The following is a 21,152-nucleotide window of genomic DNA, read 5'->3' as shown; positions in this document are numbered from 1 at the left end:
TCTCACACAGAGCTGCAGGCATTAGGCATTTCTCACAGAGGAAAGGTCTCCATTAGGCATTTGCAGTATCACACACATTCCCTCCTGGAAGTTGTCAGGAAAGCAGCTTCTACCCTACAGTCCCTCTTCACTGAGGTCCCTGACTGGAGGCAACACATAAAGCCTCTGGGAAGCTACTCCCTTACTGCAAATCCTTGTTGGAGCTTCAGCTGCTCTTTCTCTCTCACCTCTCTGCCTTTCTCTCCTAGAGAGACTATGACAAGTCTGCCCTAGTGTAACTATTCCTCATTCACGGGGTTACCTGCTCCCCGACTTCTTCTCCAAAGCACATGGGCCTTTCTGGGCCTAGCTGTGCCCAGGCTCCCCTGAGCACACCCAGCTGGATCAGCATCCACAGGCCAAAGAGGAAGTGGCCACTCCCTACACTCACTATATAGCAGTGTAGCAGGGGAGTGTCATTCTCTCCTGGCAGATCACTCTAAGAAAAAGGTGGGGGCCTTAAAGCTGCAGGGCAGATTAACCCATAGGGGCCCCTACAGAGGACTTAGTGCAAAGAGGCCCTAATCAAAGAATGTAGTCGTGTCCATTCTCTGCAGTCATAAACTGTGCATGCTGTGTAGGCGCTCTGGGCCCCTATATTCTGGAAGGTCATAGTGATTATGTTGTTGTATGAATGTTGGGAAAATGGTATATCCAATTCGTCCATATCTTATCGTAAGCTGATTTGCTGTGATTATGTATGGCTGACATATATTCCATTCTGCGTATGTCTTCCACTTTATCTTGCACTTCAGTCATAGTAGGGGCTAATCTTTGTTTCCACTTTGAACATATAAGTCTCCTAACCGCTGTGAGTATGTGGTTCATTAACCTTTGATCTGCTTTGGGATTCCCCTCGAGGGGTTTACCCAGTATATATATCCAAGGATCAAGTGGTATGTTCCGAAAAAGCACCCTGCTTAAAAGTGTTGACATCCTTTCCCAGTACGGGACGATTACGGGACAATACCACATTAGATGTGCTAGTGTGCCTCGTTGTTTGCAGCCTCTCCAACATCTGTCCGTTGTGGTAGGGTATATGGTGTGGAGTTTATCCGGGGTGTAGTACCAATTAAGTAGGATTTTGTATACATTCTCTTTATATCGAACACATGTGGAGGATTTTTTGGCATTCTCCCATATTTCTTCCCAATCTTCATAGGATAAGTTAGTTGATAGGTTCTCTTCCCAATAGCGCATATATGAGTGTTTCGAAAAGGGGTCTGTAGGCAATGTAACCAGCATGTTATATATGTTAGTGATCAGTTTTCTCTGAGAGGGCCCATCTTTGGCGAGTTTTTCAAAAGGATGGAGGGATAGGTTAGGTTGTCCTTTAGTCATGGTTCTGACATAGTTTGAGATTTGTACGTATTGGTAGTATGGTATCGTTTTAGTCTCCATCTGCTCCTGTATCAGCGACAGTGGTTTAATCTTGCCCGTTGCAGGAGTTATAATGTCCCATATATGAAAGCTAACAGGGTCATGCCAGACCCGCCGGAGGGACATGGACTGCCTCAACTGCTTTTAATAGGCAAAGTTTTGTAGTAGCGTTTTTTTGTGGTTTTTACACTTCTTAAACATTTCTAGAATTTTTGAGAAACATAAAAAACACATTTGGAAAGAAAATATGATTTGTAAAAAAAAGTCGTGGGCAAAAAAAAAGAGACAGTTTAAATACCAAGAAATTGGCCAGAACTTTGAATGGAACATGGGTGAGAATTCCAGAAAAGGGGTTCAGCTGTAGCCAAATTTTGAATGCCTGTATGTGAAGAGATAATGGGCGAGGTACTGAGTATATGAACATAACGTGCACTTTGGTGAGTACTTGGCGATAAGTTCAGAGATGTGGGGTGGAGTAGAGTTGCTTTGCTATTTTCTCCAACTTTTGTTTTCCAGGCTGTCATGCAAATGACTATTACAAGCAGTTACAAGCCTGGGTGGCTGGTGAAGGGGCAGAAATATCTTTTTTTGCAGAGGAACCTGGAGAGTGCAAGTAACAGCCTTCGAGTGTTGGTCTTGTATCTGATTCCTATGTTGGAAAGAATGGACAAACATTTCCAATTACTTGCAGCATACCATTGGGATCAGATATTTGGGAGGACCACAGCTGTTGCTTGTAGAACAGGGTTTACCTTAAAAAAATAGTCAATGCATAACATATACCTTTATGGTAAAGCTATAAAAGTTGCAAATTATTTAGCACATCACATGGCAACCAATAATCAGGTAGGAGCTAATGGAAAACGTTTTGATTTGTTTCTGTAGTTTAATAGAACTGGTGCAAAATGTTACACCATTAAGCTTTATAGGCCTTGTGTTTTCCTTCACTATGCCTAATGGATTTGGTGTTTTGCCTTCACCTGCAGGAACTGATCGCCTTGGGGCTGAGTAATTCAATAGGAAGCTTCTTTCAGTGCTTCACAATTGGGACAGCCATGTCAAGAAGTCTGGTGCAAGAAAGCACAGGAGGGCACAGTCAGGTACATTGTTCTCTTTAATGTCATTATGGCCATGTTTGTGCTGACTTTATGCCCCCCCAAAAAATCATATCCACTTGTGTTTAGGTAGCCAGTGCTGTCTCTTCCTTGGTCATCCTTATTATCATTCTAAAAGCTGGGGAGCTGTTTGAAACCCTACCAAAAGTGAGTGAAATGACAACATGGTGAATTTCACCTCTTGATTTGTTTCTGTACTATTGCATGAAATACTTTAGAACATTGTAATACCTGAATAAACTGTTTCCATGTGTACCATAATTTTGATTCAAATATTTTCAAGGCCTGAGCCTCTTATGAGTACAAATATTCCAGTGGATCTGTTCCTACAGGAATATAGATCTATTAAAGGAGAAGGAAAGGCTCTATTTACTTGGGGTGTGATAAGTTAGTCACCCCCAAGTGATTGTATTGATGTACTTACCTTATTGTATTGATGTACTGGTCGGTGCTCCTATCAGCAGAAAACTGCTCCGGCTTGGGGTTCTTCCAGCGAGCACCACAGAGTGATCAGCTTCCTTCTTTCTTCGCGTGGGCGTGTATGCGCAGTAGCGTGAAAAGTTGAACTTTAACGAAGAATTCGGATATTTCGTTCTACTATACATGCATCTGCCCCAGGAAATTTGAAGAAGGAAGCCGATCTGTGGTGCTCGCTGGAAGAAGGTATATATAATCACTTGGGGGTGCCTAACTTTGGGCACCCCCAATTAAATTGGCCTTTCCTTCTCCTTTCAAAAGAAATGATGCATATGTACAGAAGCAGTGCTAGGATCTTAAAATCTATAGCAATTAAACAACAAATACCATTATCTTGTCTAGTACAGTTTGAAAAATGAAAGAAAATTTAGTGTGTATGAGTGAATAGGAGTATATGATTAGGATTTCCCATTTCTATTTATTTCTCTGTTTATCTTCAGGCCATACTGGCTGCAGTTGTTGTAGTCAATCTCAAAGGTATTTACAAGCAGTTTACTGATGTGCCAATGTTATGGAGATCCAACAAATTTGATCTGGTAAGGACTTGATTTCAATGTATGCAAAACGATTTATATCAAAAGATATATGTCCCAAAGCTTTTCAGTAGTAAAAATAAGTTATTTATTCAAATTCCTATTAAAAATAGGATACATACTGACCCCACATGGCCCACCGTACGCTTTTCGTACCAACCGGCACTTAGGTGTCTCTAGGTGTATCTACAGAAATCAGAAGTGGACCCCCGAGTGAATAAGAATAATTTTTGATATAAAAATGTAGGCATGACGTTTTGGTCTAATTCTGATTAGTTATGGTTTTACTTGCCGAGCCCAACTTTGTAGAACCCTGATCCAGGGTAATTTCAGAGGCTGCTGTCGTCTGAGGCAGTAGCTCTGATTCCGCCTCCCTTCCCGCTCTGCACTTCTAACCTCTAGCGTCTTAGCTGGTCAAGGGGTGGCCGCATCGCTAGTGCAGTGTGCGCTATTGTGCTCGCTCACTGCACTAGCAGAGCCGAATTTACGTTTTAAAAAATGGAAATTCAGCTCTCAAAGTTATCAGTCGGTTTTTTGCCACCCCTGGTAACTGGCCTCTCCGTGCCACCTGAGGCAAGGTTCTCACCTTGCCTCATGGCAGGAGCAGTCCTGCACTGATCCCTTTTAATCAGCTTTTAATAAGTGGAGGGTGGTTTTGTAGACTTAGACCAGGAGGAATGGGAAAAACCATTGTTCTGGCATAGTTTTTTTTAACATCAGATATGAATATTGCCAATAAAATTTCGTTTGGGCCAAAACCACAATGCAACTTCATGTACCTCATATGGGATTGTAACATATCTTTGGATTTTCATGTGGCCCTCATGTCTAAGGAACTAGCTTTGCCCAACCTTCTTAAGCCCAAAGTCTTCCACCACGAAGCAACTGGAAATGTGATCTCAACAAAAGAAGTTAGGATGATATATTGCTCTGTGGTGCACTAAACTTTATTATGTAGTGACTGGAGCCATACTCCCAACAATTACTATTTTGTTAGCATTAGTTAACTTGGTTCTTCCTTTTTTTTTTTTTAATAGCTATTCTTTTTATTGAGTTTGGGGGTTAGGATGTTTCTTCCTTTTTATGAGACTGATTTACATACTTAAGAGCTCTCCCATGTTTTGATTAGAGATGAAATGGTCGGTGGCTCCCACTTGGACCGGCACTCTGTGGGATTAAAAAAATGGGTTCCTTAGATTGATTTGGCTGATTTTGAACTGTTGTAAAATAATTGGGTAGTGCTTGTTGAGACCCTAATTTTCTTCTTTTCAATAATTAATAATCATTTACGTAAAAATGTTTTCTAGCTTGGCAACATTCTGCACTTTTCTAAAGGAGAGCAAATAGCCAATAATAAACACTACCACTTTGGTCATACATATGATCTAGTCCAAGCTAAATTTCTGACAAACTGAAACTAATAACACAATATAATCCTGTAAAGAGCTAACCTGTAGAATTCTGAGAAACAAGTGTCTTCTCATAAAACTAATGGCTAATCTACATTAACACAGTATGGACAGGGCGTTGTGAAATATCCACTTGTGTGATTGTCTTTTTGGCCAATTACAGTTGGTGTGGCTGGTTACGTTTATTGCTACAATTCTGCTGAACCTGGATATCGGACTGGCTGTTTCCGTGGCATTTTCACTCTTAACTGTCATCTTCAGAACCCAGAAGTAAGTCATTCCAAAATTCAGCTATTTTTATCCTTTCAAAAATGATTCTATTTTCTGTTAGCTGAAAAGTGAGCTAAATTTTTTACCAAATCCATATACTTAATCCAGAAGAATCATCGTTAACAGGGACAATCTTATCACAAATAAAGGCGATAAAATTGGTTAAAGCCAATGAAACACTAATGGGGTTATTATTAGGGTTGGGGCAGACGGGCAGATTCGGGGAGATTTAGTCGCCTGGCGACCAATCGCCTTCAGTTTTCTTGAATGAAGAATTGCCTGTGCAAATGCAATTGCGGCGCTTCGATTTCCGAACTCGCGAGGAAACTTCGGGCAACTTCGGAAATGGAAGCGCAGCGATTCTTTGTTCAAGCAGACAGAAGGCAGTTCTGGGAGATTGACGCCTGTAGAAGAGGCGATTGGTCACCAGGCGACTAAATCTCCCCGAATCTGCCCGCCTGCCCCAACCATTAAGGTTCATTTGTGTTTTTTAAGATGTGTTTTTTAAGATTTCAGTCTTCAGTTATTTTTTGGTCAAAACTTTTTCGGGTAAAAAAAACCCCTAAATTTTTCGATATTTATTATACCCCGACCCTGGAAATAGCTTGAATCCGAAAATACACCATCTAAAACTTGTTGAGGTCATGTAGGAGTAAAGATGGCAGGTCCCTTGAACCATTTGAAAATGTTAATAGCCTTCATGATGTTCCAGTTTATTCAGAGGGATTTTGCCTGAAAACTCAATCAATTTTTTGTCGAAAACTTGTTTAATTCAGGTTTTACAACTCAAACTCAAATTGTTTCCATTTGAGTTTTTTTCTTAAATAAGAAACCATTTGAGTTGTGAGTTGCATTCAAGTTCGTTCGAGGTATAAAAGACTTGACATTCAATCTTGATAAATAACCCCCTTAGGGGCCTATTTACTAACATTCAGATTTCCTTTTATTTACAAATCGTATTTTTGTGTTTTTTAAAAATTTCTCTAAAACTCAAAGAATTGGAGATTTATTAAGTGTAAAAACCAGGATAAACTCAAATACAAAGCTTCACCAAGTAAACACAGTCCAGGTCCCATAGAAGTCAATGGGAGCTGCACTGATCCTATTGGACTTTTTTTAGCCATTCAGACTTTAATGTTTTCTGTAATTTACCCAGAGAACACACTAATTGTTTTAAAAATGTGATGCATTATATTGGTATTTTGGATTTTAGGTACCATACAGTATAGCTGTTACCAGTAACATCAACATTGAAAGAAAAACACCAAGACAAATTAAACTTTAAAATCACAAAGTCTTTATTAACAAATAACTTACCAAAACTCCGCTTGCGCTCCACTTGAGGAAAGGCGATCGCAATCTATCGTGCGGCGGTCAATTACTCCTCCCTGCCTTCCTTATAGGAGATAGCCAGGGAGGAGAAATCCTCCGCACAATGGATTGTTGCCCTGTTGTCTTTTCTGAAGAGGAGCGCAAGCGGAGTTTTTGCAAGTTATTTCTTATTAAACGATTTGCGATTTTAACGTTTAATTTGTCTTGGTGGGTTTTTTTTTCAATGTATACTAACGAATTTTTTTAAAAAAAAAATTTGATGTTACTGGTCCATTAAGGGCACCAATAAATATTCTGAGGTGTAAGGATTCACAAAAATGAATACAGATTTTCTCATCTGAATTATCCACAAAACAACATATAAATCATGATCTTTCTTTAGACCCCATTACTCCATCCTGGGAAAGGTCCACAATACTGATATCTACAGAGACGTAGCCCAGTTTGATCAGGTAACTGTATAAGTGTTCTCTTTCACGGCTGTTTCACCCATTGTATAACCTACGTTACATGTGCTACAAACAGAGAGTAATAAAGCATAGAATTGCTCCCATAGAATCTTCTAGTGGTCCCACATAATTGTTAGGTTTAGGGCTAGTCCACACGGGGAGATAGCGACGCGTTTGCGGTCGCGGCGACAAAGCGCCGCGACAGTCGCCGCGACCGGCGCAGGCGACAGTTTTGTATGGGCGCCTATGTAAAAACGCCTGTGCTAACCACACGAGGCGATGCGCTTTTCAACAGTCGCCTGAAAATGCCTCGCCAGGCTTTTTCAGGCGACTGTTGAAAAGCGCATCGCCTCGTGTGGTTAGCACAGGCGTTTTTACATAGGCGCCCATACAAAACTGTCGCCTGCGCCGGTCGCGGCGACTGTCGCGGCGCTTTGTCGCCGCGACCGCAAACGCGTCGCTATCTCCCCGTGTGGACTAGCCCTTAAGGTGAAGGGTCATTACTTAAATCATTACTTAAAGAGATTGCCTATGACTAAGTGCTAGATAAGCATGAAACGTGTTAGGCTCCATGTGGGGAGTTGTTGATATTTTAAAATGATTTAATAAAACAATATTTTCTCTCTAAAAAGTATGCATGTGGAATTTTTTTTGAAGTAATGGGCTATACCTCTGTCTGGTCACTAGAGGACCCCAGCATGCTATTATTAGTTAACGTATGTCTATTTCCAAGAAACGTACCTAGAGAGTTAAAGTGAAGGGTCACCATTTGAAACATTACTACTAAAATTACATGTTTATGTATAAGGCAGCCTCCTGGCTGTTGGTTCTCTGATCTCCCCAGCTTCCCATCCATATCACTAATATCTGTGTTCACTTCTGTTTGAATGATTTTTACATTATAAACCCAGGGGCAATTTTGGACCCTGAGGCGGGTGCTGTGAAGCTGCCCTCCCTCTCCCCACTGTTCTTAGCTATATTGCGTTGGAGCGGGTCTGTCCGCAATTGCTCTTTCTGCATTAGAATAGATGAATTTTCAGTTTATTATCTGGACAAAGAACAAGGAAACCCTTGAGTTCAATAAGCTGGTGTTAAATAAATCACCCCTTGCTAAAGTAGATCACTAGATTTCCTCTTAAGAATACTGATTTATGTCTCTTGCTGTCCCTGTGTCCCATTTCGATTTGCCGAAAATGTTTGCAAAACTCTGGAAAAAAATTGTGCGCGAAATGCATTGAAGTCATTGGGCGTCAAAATTATTTTGACGTGCGACAATTTTTAAACGTGTAACTTTTTTGTCGCAGCGAATTTTCTCACCGGCGAATTTTTGCAGCAGTTTCGTGAAACAATATGCAGGTGGCGAAATGTGGAAATTCACCACAAATCCATGCCTGGCAAATAAATTCATCCATCAGTAGTCATGAGGCCCATCTTTCATTCACATACGTCACTATCACTGCCACTGCTGAAGTAATGTGCAAGAGCGAAAATATCGGACCGAACAATCCTGCTCGTAATACACATAGCACGCTCACACATTTATCCTCTGTGCATGCGCCTATTAGTAATCCTTGTGCATGCTCCTTTAGTCTGAGTTTTTTGTAAACTGACGGTTTGATACTGAAAAATGGCTGGAATATTATGGGAACTGCAAACGAGGATAAAGGTATGCCTTTCCATGGGCCTATATTTACTCTTAGGCTAAGACTACACGAACGATTCCGGCGCAATGCGACGCACTGCGGCAAAACGCATGCGACTTGTCACATACGACAAAAACAAGGTAGGAGATAGAATTGTCGCATGGTGTTGCAGTGTTGATCCAACGCAACAGCGTGCAGCGTCTGCATCCGACGCAGTCGGATCAATGCTGCGACACCATGTGACAATTCTATCTCCTACCCGATTTTTTTTTTTTTTTGCATCGCGTCGGATCACACCGGAATTGTTTGTGTAGTCCTAGCCTTACACTTTTCTTGTCCTTTAAAGTTATCAGGAGCTGCTTTTTGCAATGCTGGATGTTACAAGGTTCTCACTTTGCCTCATGACAGGTGCACCCCTGTATAAACCCGATCTTATTGCTATCTTATTCTATCAAAGGTACAAGAAATACAAGGAGTGAAGATCTTCCAGTCATCCTGCACCCTTTACTTTGCCAATGCTAATCTGTATGCAGAGGCTGTTAAAAAGATGGTAAGTGTGTAAACCTTTAGGAATTGATTCACTAAAGACTAATGAAAATCCCTGCCTAGGCTCATGCACAAATACCATGTTATTCTCTGTAAGATATCCACTCACCATTCACTAACAATGCGTCCCACTCATAGCAAATACTAATGTTTCACAAGGGACAATTTCTTTTCTGCATTGGAATGATTGTTCTCTCTTTAATCATATTATACAATTTGCATTGACTTTTTAACAATTGGTTGGGTGTAAAACAGGGGCATAACCACACCAGGTCCCCCTGCAAAAGCAAATCTTCAGGGGGGCTCAGCACGTGCCCTTATTGAAGTCAATGCTCAAAGCAGTCAAACCCATTGTTAGAAATTAATGTATTGATATGGAAAATATTGAATTTCTGGGAATCCCGTTAGATTACCCAGTTCAAATAAATGTTTATAGTAAAAGGATACCATATCCTATTTTTTAAGGAAAGTACACGTTCACTTAATTTTTCTATAAATGTTCTGGAAAACATATGTACATGGGTTATTTTTTAAAAAAAAAAAAAATCTGCATATTTATATTGGTCATTAATTCCTGGGGGTTGTCATGTCGCTTATTACAAGGTATAGGATCCATTATTTGGAAACCTGTTATTCAGAAAGCTCCAAATTATGGAAATGCCATCTCCCATAGAGTTTATTTTATCCAAATTATCCAAATTTTTAAAAATGATTTCCTTTTTCTTTGTAATAATAAAATAGTACCTTGTACTTGATCTAAATTAAGATAAAACTAATCCTTATTGGAAGCAAAACCAGCCTATTGGGTTTATTTAATGTTTACATGATTTTCTAGTAGACTTTAAAGTATGGAGATCCAAATTATGGAAATATCTGTTATCCAAAAACCCCAGGTCCTGAGCGTTCTGGATAACAGGTCCCATACCCGTACAATCAAACCTATTCTGGTCCCATAGAAGACCAGGTAAATTGGCAGTATTGGGGCAGATCTAAGCAGCTGGTGCCATGGCAGTATGATGGATATACTGTGTGTATTACAGTGTGGCACTGATGTGGATACATTGATTGAACTGAAGAAAAAAGCAATGAAAAAGCAAAAGCAGCTACAAGAAAAAGCAGAGAAACAGATGAAGAAAGAAAACAAAAAAAGAGTAAGTTCCGAATCAGAATGTACAAAATATAAAGAGAAGACACACACCCATTAAAGTAAAATGAGGGGTGCTAATCCATAGGGGACTCCCCATAAGGGTCTCCAAACAAGACTATAGATACTCAGAGTAATGGATAGCACACCCAATTTGAAAAAATAGTAGAACATTTATTACAAAAAGGAAAAGAAATAAAATACAAAAATATTAAATAATATAACAGTGAGCCCAACGCGTTTCGACCTTATGGGTCTTCCTCAGGAGCACAAATAGACAAAAAAACAAAAAGGCATTTGTGCCCCTGAGGAAGACCCTTAAGGTCGAAACGTGTTGGGCTCACTGTTATATTATTTAATATTTTTGTATAATTTTTGTATTTTTTCTTTTCCTTTTTGTAATAAATTTTCTACTATTTTTTCAAATTGTGTGTGCTATCCATTACTCTTGAGTACCGACCGAATCAGAATGTAGTGATATGTATCTCTCTCACTGATAGTGTCTCCTTCTATAATTTAAAGAACTTTAAAGGGTTTCTGTCATGATTTTTATGATGTAGTTTTTATTTCTAAATTATATTGTTTACACTGCAAATAATTCACTCTACAATATAAAATGTCATTCCTAAATGAATAATAGTTGTAATATTGGTGTGTAGGCGCATCTCAGGTCATTTTGCCTGGTCATGTGCTTTCAGAAAGAGCCAGCACTTTAAGATGGAACTGCTTTCTGACAGTCTGTTGTTTCTCCTACTCAATGTAACTGAATGTGTCGTAGTGGGACCTGGATTTTACTATTTATTGTTGTTCTTAGATCTACCAGGCAGCTGTTATCTTGTGTTAAGGAGCTGTTATCTGGTTACATTCCCATTGTTCTGTTGTTAGGCTGTGGGGAAAGGGAGGGGGTGATATCACTTCAACTTGCAGTAAAGAGTGACTGAAGTTTATCAGAGCACAAGTCACATGACTGGGGGCAGCTGGGAAACTGACAATATGTCTAGCCCCATGTCAGATTTCAAAATCAAATAATAAAAAATGTGTTTGCTCTTTTGGGAAATGGATTTCAGTTTTGAAAAAAAAACATTTTTCCCATAACAGTATCAGTTTAAAAGAGGCAAGTAAAGAAGGGAAGATCAGAATATTGAAATAGTAGTACAGTGGCTCCTTATATTGTATTCTTAGGAAAAAGAATTGGACGCCATTGTCTCTAATAGTCCTGCTGCCAAAGAGCCAGAGATTCAGATTGCAGCAGACTATGAAGTCTTAGAGGAAGCTGGCCTGGACTACCTTGGCTCTGAAAAATGCAACTTGCACTCTCTTATCCTGGACTTGAGCACAGCTGGCTTTTTGGATACAGTCAGTATTAAAGTTTTAAAAAATGTAAGTATACTTTTAAGTCTACCCAATATTGGTAAACTGTCATCTGATTTCTTAGAATTAAAAAACCATCACTTTCACCTGAGGTTGCCATTTATGTACAATGAGGAAAAAAAAACAATGGAAGTCAAGTTTTCGGTGTTTAATTTGGGACCATATCTTAAATGGGGACTGTGTGGGACATTCACTAAGATTCGTAGTTGCGCCAGGCGTAACTTCGCCGCACTTCGCCAGGCGTAGTTTCGCCAGCGCTCCGCAAATTCACTACAATTCGAAGTTGCGCTCAGGGGTATCGTAAGGTTGCGAAGTTGTGCTAGCGTTGATTCGCTAAGCGAAGTTACGCTAGCGATGGTTAATTTGCATACGGCGCCAAATTCAAATTTCAATGGAGGAATATGTAGCAGCACTACAAATGCCTGGGAAACCTTCAAAACATCAAATAAAAATTTTATTTTGCCCTACACATGTGCCCACTGTATAGTTAAGTTGCCATGAGTTAGGAAATGTTGGGGGGAAGGAGGGGGAGCCCCAAAATTTTTTTCGATCTTTTTCAGCCTATCACCCATAATAAAGAAAAAATGCCAGCGTTTTTTGGGACTTAGAAAAAATTTTAACTTTTTTTGAAGGAATCCCTATATACTCTATTGCGCTTTGCCTGGTCTGAGGTGGCGAAGGAAGTCTGACGTAAAAGGTAGCGTTCAGTACAACGCGCGTGTTAGTGAATTTGCGTAGTTACGTCCGTAGCGCAACTTCGCCAGGAGTAAGGGTGCGAAGTAACACTAGCGAAGTTACGCCAGCGTTCGTTAGTGAATCGGCGAAGTAATGAAAATGCCCAACGCTAGCGAATTCACGCTAGCGTTCAGCGCTTAGTGAATTTGCCCCTGTGTCTCTGTGCAACAAAAGGTACAATAAAGATTGTTTCTTATTTGTACCTTGGAATTTATGTTGCTTTGAAACCTGTACTAGACAGTATTGACTGTCATACCAAGTGAGAATATGGGGGTGTAACTGTGGAATATGTTTTCATTATATGAGAGTATGGTGGTACATTAATGCCTTGCGGTGATGGGGTATTGGGTTCATTTTCAACCAAGATAATATGTTGTGAAGTTTGTTCCCCACCCGTGCTTGTGTGGTTTTCCTCCATGTAGTATGATTTCCAGGGACACTTAAAGGAACAGTAACACCAAAAAATGAAAGTATTTAAAGGACTGACAATATCATGTACGGTTGCCCTGCTCTGGCAAAACTGCTGTGTTTGCTTCAGAGACACTACTATAGTTCACATAAATAATATATAATGTAGCAATGGGAGCAGCCATTCGAGCATACGATACACAGTAGATAATAGATACATTCTGTAGAATCTCATTGTATATTTTGTTATTTTGTATCTGCTGTGTAAACTGTGCCTTTTCTCCTTTTTCAGCTTTGAATGGCTGCCCCCACGGCTACACAGCTTGTTTATATAAACTATAGTAGTGTTTCTGAAGTAAACACACCAGTTGTACCGGTGCAGCATTACAGTAAATTATATTCTCATTGCTTCAAAACACATTCATTTTTTTTTTGGTGTTATTTTTCCTTTAAAGGGATGCTTCACCTTTTAGTTAACTTTTAATATGTTATAGAATGGCCAGTTCTAAGAAACTTTGCTATTGGTCTTCATTATTTATTTTTTTATATATATAGTTTTTGAATTATTTGTCTTCTTCTTATGCTCTCCAACTTTCACTTGGGGGTCACCGACCCCCATCTAAAAAACAAATGCTTTATAATGCTACACATGTATTGTCATTGCTACTTTTTATTACTCCTCTTTCTACTCAGGCCTCTCCTATTCTCTTATTCAAATCAATGCATGGTTGCTAGGGTGATTTGGACCCTAGTAACCACATTGCTGAAATTAGACATGATGCAGATTGCTAGATCACATGTCAATAGTCCAATTAATGGACAATATTGCACCAGATCTAGGTATATGGCCTAAACATGCTGTGATGATTAATATACAGTATGCAAAATTGCTAAGATTAACTTTCTGGGGTTCAGGCAATGGGACCCACGGCCCAGAAAATAGATTTATACACTTTTCTGCTTCCAATAAGCCTTATTGCAATGTAAACCTACATCATAACACAAGACATACTGTTTCACATTGTTAGAGGTGTTTGAATACATCATTTCATTTAATGTCATTTCATATTTTACTGACTGAATTTGTTTTGGTGTTTTCAGATATTCAGGGATTTCCAAGAAATCGATGTTCAGGTTTACCTTACTGGATGCCAAGGTAATAATATAGAAAATAATCTAGAGCTAGCTGCAGTGCATTTTATGATTAAAAAATGAATGCTGAATCTTCTTACAGCAAAACCAGTAAATATAGTTATTCGCTAAAATGAATGGTATCCCCTACTTTATATTTTCTGGTTTTGATGGCTACCAAGGTACAACTCTCGGCTACTCTTTTTGCAGTATACATCATTGAACAGTTAGAGGCCGGGAACTTTTTCTCCAAGTCAATCACCAAGAACCTGCTCTTTAATTCTGTCCATGATGCAGTGACGTATATCTCCAGGACACACGGCCAGCAGGATACGAAAGGAAGTGACGTAAGTTCCGTTATCTGGAAACCCATTATCCAGAAAGCCCCAAATTACGGAAAGGCCATCCCTTAGGCTCCATTTTATCCAAATATTCCAAATTTTTTTAATTATATGTTTCTCTGTAATAATAAAACAGTAGCTTGTACTTGATCCCAACTTAGATCCTTACTGGAATCAAGACAAGCCTATGGGTTTATTTACTGTTTACATGATTTTCTAGTAGAATTAAGGTATGGAGATCCAAATTACAGAAAGATCTGTTATCCAGAAACCCCTAGGTACTGAGCATTCTGGAAACCAGGTCCCATACCTGTACATCTTGTTAGAATCAGTTTTTATTTATATACAATTAGTAAATTACTCCTACACTTTCTTCTCAGGCTACAGGGAGTCTTTAGGGCAATGCAAACACCTGATAGGCTGGAACACTGGGTTGCTTCTCTCAGGGGGAGATTTATGAAAGTTCATAGAACATTCGTTTCTCTGAATCTAAAATTTTAATGCAAATTAACACATTTGTCATACAGTTATTTAATCCATGTTTTTTTCATGATTTATCAAGTGTAAAAACCATAAAATCTACAAATACAAAAGTACGGCAAGTAAAAGCTGTCGAGGTCATGTCGACGGAATAGAAGTTCCCTTTCTTTTCACGCAAAGATCAGCCTTTTGTTTGTGATTTTAGAGGTTTTCGGAGATCAAAACATTCATTGTCGTATGAATTTCTTTGTTCATTCACGAAAAAATTTGTGGATTACTAATTTATTTTCAACCGCTATTTTCATTCATACTTTTTTATTCGGATCTTTTAATAACTTTCATGGCATTCGTGATTTTAGAGTTCAATTGTTGTTTCTAAAAGCAATAATACCACTAAAATTCAGCCTTTAGTAAATGGGCCTCTTAGGGGCCTATTTACTAACATTCAAATTTCTATTGTTGTCACAAATCAAATTTCAAAGATTAGTGTTTTTTTATCTCTCTAAAACTCAAAATGGTGTAAAACCATGAAAATCTCTAATACAAACTTCGGCAAGTAAAAGCAGTTGAGGCCCCTTAGAAGTCAATGGGAGCTGTGCTGATTCTATTTGTCTATTTTTAGCCATTCAGGTTTTAACATTTTTTTCGCTAGTATTTGCAAATTTTGAAAGGTTTTCGTATTTTAGCGCATCATTCACTGTTTTTTTTAAATTTCATTTCTGTTTTCTATATTCGGATCTTTTAATAATTTACAAGATTTTAGAGAAATATATTTAAATTGTGGTTAAAACAAAAACAAAAAAAACTCAAACTACCAAAATATGAGTGTCGATTAATTGGCCTCCCCAAGTATTTAGGGGCATATATATATATATATATATATATATATATATATATATATATATATATATATATATATATATATATATATATATATATATATATATATATATATATATATATAAAATAGATGTAGCGACACACACTCTGGTTCTTTATCTTTCAAAATTTATTAAGGGGCCGATTCACTAACTTCGAGTGAAGGATTCGAAGTAAAAAAACTTTGAATTTCGAAGTGTTTTTTGGGCTACTTCCACCATCGAATGGGCTACTTCGAATCATTCGACTACGACTTCGAATCGAATGATTCGAACTAAAAATCGTTCGACTATTCGACCTCTTTAAGAAAAAACTTCGACCCCTAGTTCGCCATCTAAAAGCTACCGAACTCAATGTTAGCCCATGGGGAAGGTCCCCATAGGCTTTCCTAAGTTTTTTTGATCGAAGGATATTCCTTCGATCGTTGGATTAAAATCCTTCGATCGTTCGATTGAACTATTTGCACTAGACTCCGTCGACTTCGATATTCGAAGTCGAAGGATTTTAATTCCCAGTCGAATATCAAGGGTTAATTAACCCTCGATATTCGACCCTTGGTGAATCGGCCCCTTTAACATGCAAAAGAAGGCATCAACGTTTCGGTCCACGGTCTTGGACCATTGTCAAGAGGCATATACTTGTTTAATAAATTTTGAAAGATAAAGAACCGGAGTGCGTGTCGCTACATCTATTTTCTACAAATTCAACTTTGACACAGCACCCGGAAGCAGATATCTGAGGTTGAGTGAGTGTGGACGCCGATTTTAAAGTGTGTGTGTGTGTGTGTGTATATATATATATCTATCTATATATATATATATATATATATATATCTCTATATATATATATATATATATATATATATATATATATATATATATATATATATATATATATATAAATTGAGATTAGAGCTCATTAAAAGAAAACTCTCTCTCTGTTTCAAATTGTGAACTCTTAGGGGCAGATTTATCAAGGGTCGAATTTTGAAGTAAAAAATACTTCGAAACTCGACCATCGAATTAAAATACTTCGACTTCGAATATCGTAGTCAAGGGATTTTTTACCGAATTTGGCAATCGAACGAAAATAGTTCGATCATACGATTAAATCGTTCGAATCGAACGATTTTAGCGATCGATCAAAGGATTTTCCTTCGACCTCAAAAGACTTAGAAAACTGCTTCAAAAGGTCCCCATAGGCTAACATAGCACTTCGGCAGGTTTAATTTGGCAAAGTATTGAAGTTTTTTTAAAGAGACAGTACTTCGATTATCGAATGGTCGAATATTCGAACGATTTTTACTTCGAATCGAAGTATTAGTAAATTCGTAGTCATAGGATCCTATTCGATGGTCGAAGTATCCAAAAAATTACTTCAAATTTCGAATTGTTTTACTTCGAAAATTCCCTAAAAATTCACTTTGACCCTTGATAAATCTGCCCCTTAATTTCACCCATTGATAAATACACCTTTAGGAATGAACAGAAAGTTTGAGAGTTTTTTTGCGATGCACTCTAATCTCACATATTGATAAATCTGCTCTAAGTGAAGGATTCGAAGTAAAAAAACTTTGAATTTCAAAGTGTTTTTTGGGCTACTTCCACCATCGAATGGGCTACTTTCGAATCATTCGACTACGACTTCGAATCGAATGATTCGAACTAAAAATCGTTCGACTATTCGACCTCTTTAAGAAAAAACTTCGACCCCTAGTTCGCCATCTAAAAGCTACCGAACTCAATGTTAGCCCATGGGGAAGGTCCCCATAGGCTTTCCTAAGTTTTTTTGATCGAAGGATATTCCTTCGATCGTTGGATTAAAATCCTTCGATCGTTCGATTGAACTATTTGCACTAGACTCCGTCGACTTCGATATTCGAAGTCGAAGGATTTTAATTCCCAGTCGAATATCAAGGGTTAATTAACCCTCGATATTCGACCCTTGGTGAATCGGCCCCTTTAACATGCAAAAGAAGGCATCAACGTTTCGGTCCACGGTCTTGGACCATTGTCAAGAGGCATATACTTGTTTAATAAATTTTGAAAGATAAAGAACCGGAGTGCGTGTCGCTACATCTATTTTCTACAAATTCAACTTTGACACAGCACCCGGAAGCAGATATCTGAGGTTGAGTGAGTGTGGACGCCGATTTTAAAGTGTGTGTGTGTGTGTGTGTATATATATATATCTATCTCTATATATATATATATATATATATATATCTCTATATATATATATATATATATATATCTATATATATATCTATATATATCTATATATATATATATATATATATATATATATATATATATATATATATATATATATATATATATATATATATATATATAAATTGAGATTAGAGCTCATTAAAAGAAAACTCTCTCTCTGTTTCAAATTGTGAACTCTTAGGGGCAGATTTATCAAGGGTCGAATTTTGAAGTAAAAAATACTTCGAAACTCGACCATCGAATTAAAATACTTCGACTTCGAATATCGTAGTCAAGGGATTTTTTACCGAATTTGGCAATCGAACGAAAATAGTTCGATCATACGATTAAATCGTTCGAATCGAACGATTTTAGCGATCGATCAAAGGATTTTCCTTCGACCTCAAAAGACTTAGAAAACTGCTTCAAAAGGTCCCCATAGGCTAACATAGCACTTCGGCAGGTTTAATTTGGCAAAGTATTGAAGTTTTTTTAAAGAGACAGTACTTCGATTATCGAATGGTCGAATATTCGAACGATTTTTACTTCGAATCGAAGTATTAGTAAATTCGTAGTCATAGGATCCTATTCGATGGTCGAAGTATCCAAAAAATTACTTCAAATTTCGAATTGTTTTACTTCGAAAATTCCCTAAAAATTCACTTTGACCCTTGATAAATCTGCCCCTTAATTTCACCCATTGATAAATACACCTTTAGGAATGAACAGAAAGTTTGAGAGTTTTTTTGCGATGCACTCTAATCTCACATATTGATAAATCTGCTCTAAGTGTCTGGTAAAAAAATGTCTCTTAAAATTTACAAGGGGCACGTTCACTTCAGTATTTATTGGATAAACTGAACAACAAAAATATATGATTTATTGAAATTATTTCTCGTTTCAGACGTGCCTAAATACAAAGATATGAGTCCTGCCGGCTGCAACAAGGTTTTTTTGGCTCCGTAGAAATGGAACACGTTACAAAACAAAGCCAAATTCTCAATATGCTTCACTTATGTGGGTGGAAATCAATTTTGTATGCAAGATACTTGTATTTTATTCCTCAAAAGTGTTTTAAGGTTCAGATATTTTTATATTTTTAAAATATACATTGAAAAACCCCTCACCAGCCACTAATGGGACACTGAAGGGGCAATCTCCTAAAAATAGGAAATCATTTAGAAACCTGACCATGAATAAAGTCCTTTTTATATATACATTTGCACTAAAGTGTTTTTTAGGTAAAATAATTTGCTTTAATAGAATGTTAAAGGAATGAATTTATTGGATCACTGTGTCTTGCACTTCCATGTTTTTTTAATGGTTTTAGATGGAACATGGATATTGTGCTTAAAGGGGTGGTTCACCTTTAAGTTAACTTTAGGTATATTATAGAATGGCCGGTTGTAAACAACTTTCCAATTGGTCTTCATTGTTTATTTTAATCATTCTTTTGACTCTTTCCAGCTTTTAAATGGGGATCACTGACCTCATCTATCCCTAAAAACAAATCCTCTGTAAGGCTACACATTTATTGTTATTGCTACTTTTTCTTACTCATCTTTCTATTCAGGCCTCTCCTATTCATATCCTAGTCTCTTAATCCAGGCAGTCTATGGTTGCTTGGGTAATTTGGACCCTAGCAACCAGATTGATGAAATAACAAACTGGAGAGCTGCTGAATAAAAAGTGAAATAACTCAAAAACCAAAAATAATTTTAAATGAAAACCAATATAATTTTTTTTTCAGCAAAAGAACATGTTGCTCCCAGTGGCCTCAAAACAGGTGCTTATTTTTGGATTCTTGGCTTGGAGGCAAATAAAAACCAGGGGTACTGCTGATCAGACCCTCCTGTAGGCTGCCAGTCCATATAGGGGCTACAAAATAATCAATCACAGCCCTTATTTGACACCGCCATGGACTTTTTCATGCTTCTGTTGCTCCCCAACTCTCTTTACATTTGAATGTGGCTCCCGGGTAAAAAAGGTTGAGGATCCCTGCACTACATCATACTAAACATTAACTCAAAGGTGAATAACCCTTTTAATGGGGCTACATGGAAACCAGAATTTTGCCCATCATACCTTTGGCTATGAAAATGAATATTTATTCATCTCCCCAATCCAAAAATGTGTGTAACTTGAGTGATCCTGCCAATATGTGTGTCCAGGGCCGCCATCAGGGAGGGACAGGGGGGACAAGTGTCCTGGGCCTGAAGGGGGGCCTGGCAGTGCTGCATTTTTGAAAAAGCCGGGCCCCCCTTACGAGCGCCCGAGCCATGCGGCCATTTCGCAGGTTGCCGAATGCTGAAGTCCCGAAGCGGCAAAAAGACCACGAAAACAGCCGAAGCCAAAGTCCCGAAGCGTCAAAAAGACCTGAAGTCACGAAAACAGCCGAAATTTAAGTCCTGAAGTGGCGAAAAGACCCGAAGTCACGAAAACAGCCGAAATTAAAGTCCTGAAGCGGCGAAAAGACCCAAAGTCACGAAAGGAAGTTGAAGTCCTGAAGCCTTGAGTTCAATTCTACTGAACACCAGTGTCTGTTTTTTTTTTTTTAAATCCCCTGGCCACCAATGTATTATTTTAATATTCTATAGGCCCCTGCCACCAATGATTTTCTTTTTTAAATTTTTTTTTAAACTTGTAAGGGGGGTCCTGACACCAATTTTTTTTTAAAAAAATTTTTTAACTTGTAATGTTCCAATGTTCTTTTTTTTTTTTTTTTTCTTTTGAAAATTTTTTAAAAAAAATGTAAAATTTTTTTTGGGGCTCCAATTTTTTTTAACTTGTAATGGGCCCTTGCCCATCAATAGCTTTTTATAACCTGTGTGTGAGGGGGTTACTTTTAGTGCTGATGTCTGTGTGGTCTTTTAACTGTGATCTGGAGTGGGCTGGATATGGGGTGGGGCTTGGGCATGAGTGTGGGCGGGGCCCAGGGGCCCCAAAAATGTTGTTGTACGGGGCCCCGTGATTTCTAATAGCGGCCCTGTGTGTGTCCAAAATGATGGACAGTTTTTTTCTTTCCATCAAACTGTATAGACATCTTAAGCGTGAGGCTGAGAATGGACTTAAGCTCAACCCGTCCTCTATGGTGGCATCAAACATTTTGTTAAAGGAGGGGAGGGCTTGGAACAACATGGTCCCAGAAACAACTGGAAGAGGAATAGCAGCTGCTGCATGCTGTATAATGTACAGCTGATCTATATAGGCACATCTATCCTGAACCCTATGTAGATCTTGGCAGGAACTCTCCCTGC

The 21,152-nt window shown here is 38.3% G+C and overlaps 1 protein-coding gene across 2 annotated transcripts in view; it reads left to right on the top strand.

Annotated features, from left to right (window-relative positions):
* slc26a6 (anion exchanger SLC26A6) overlaps positions 1 to 19,112 on the top strand; it is a 31,835-nt gene extending 12,723 nt beyond the window's left edge. The window contains exons 10-20 of one of the 2 annotated variants that reach the window (XM_018256674.2): positions 2,406 to 2,519; positions 2,604 to 2,681; positions 3,452 to 3,547; positions 5,117 to 5,223; positions 6,938 to 7,007; positions 9,105 to 9,197; positions 10,234 to 10,344; positions 11,520 to 11,717; positions 13,953 to 14,007; positions 14,193 to 14,329; positions 18,800 to 19,112. In XM_018256674.2, the coding sequence (XP_018112163.1) occupies positions 2,406 to 2,519; positions 2,604 to 2,681; positions 3,452 to 3,547; positions 5,117 to 5,223; positions 6,938 to 7,007; positions 9,105 to 9,197; positions 10,234 to 10,344; positions 11,520 to 11,717; positions 13,953 to 14,007; positions 14,193 to 14,329; positions 18,800 to 18,823 (1,083 nt within the window). In that variant the 3' untranslated portion in view covers positions 18,824 to 19,112. 2 annotated transcript variants of the gene reach the window in all.
* Positions 19,113 to 21,152: the final 2,040 nt, after the last annotated feature.

This window comes from Xenopus laevis, chromosome 4L (genome assembly GCF_017654675.1).
Source record: "Xenopus laevis strain J_2021 chromosome 4L, Xenopus_laevis_v10.1, whole genome shotgun sequence".
NCBI classification, from domain to species: domain Eukaryota; kingdom Metazoa; phylum Chordata; class Amphibia; order Anura; family Pipidae; genus Xenopus; species Xenopus laevis.
The sequence above is the reverse complement of the archived record's forward strand: the minus strand, read 5'-3'. Positions and strand labels throughout refer to the sequence as shown.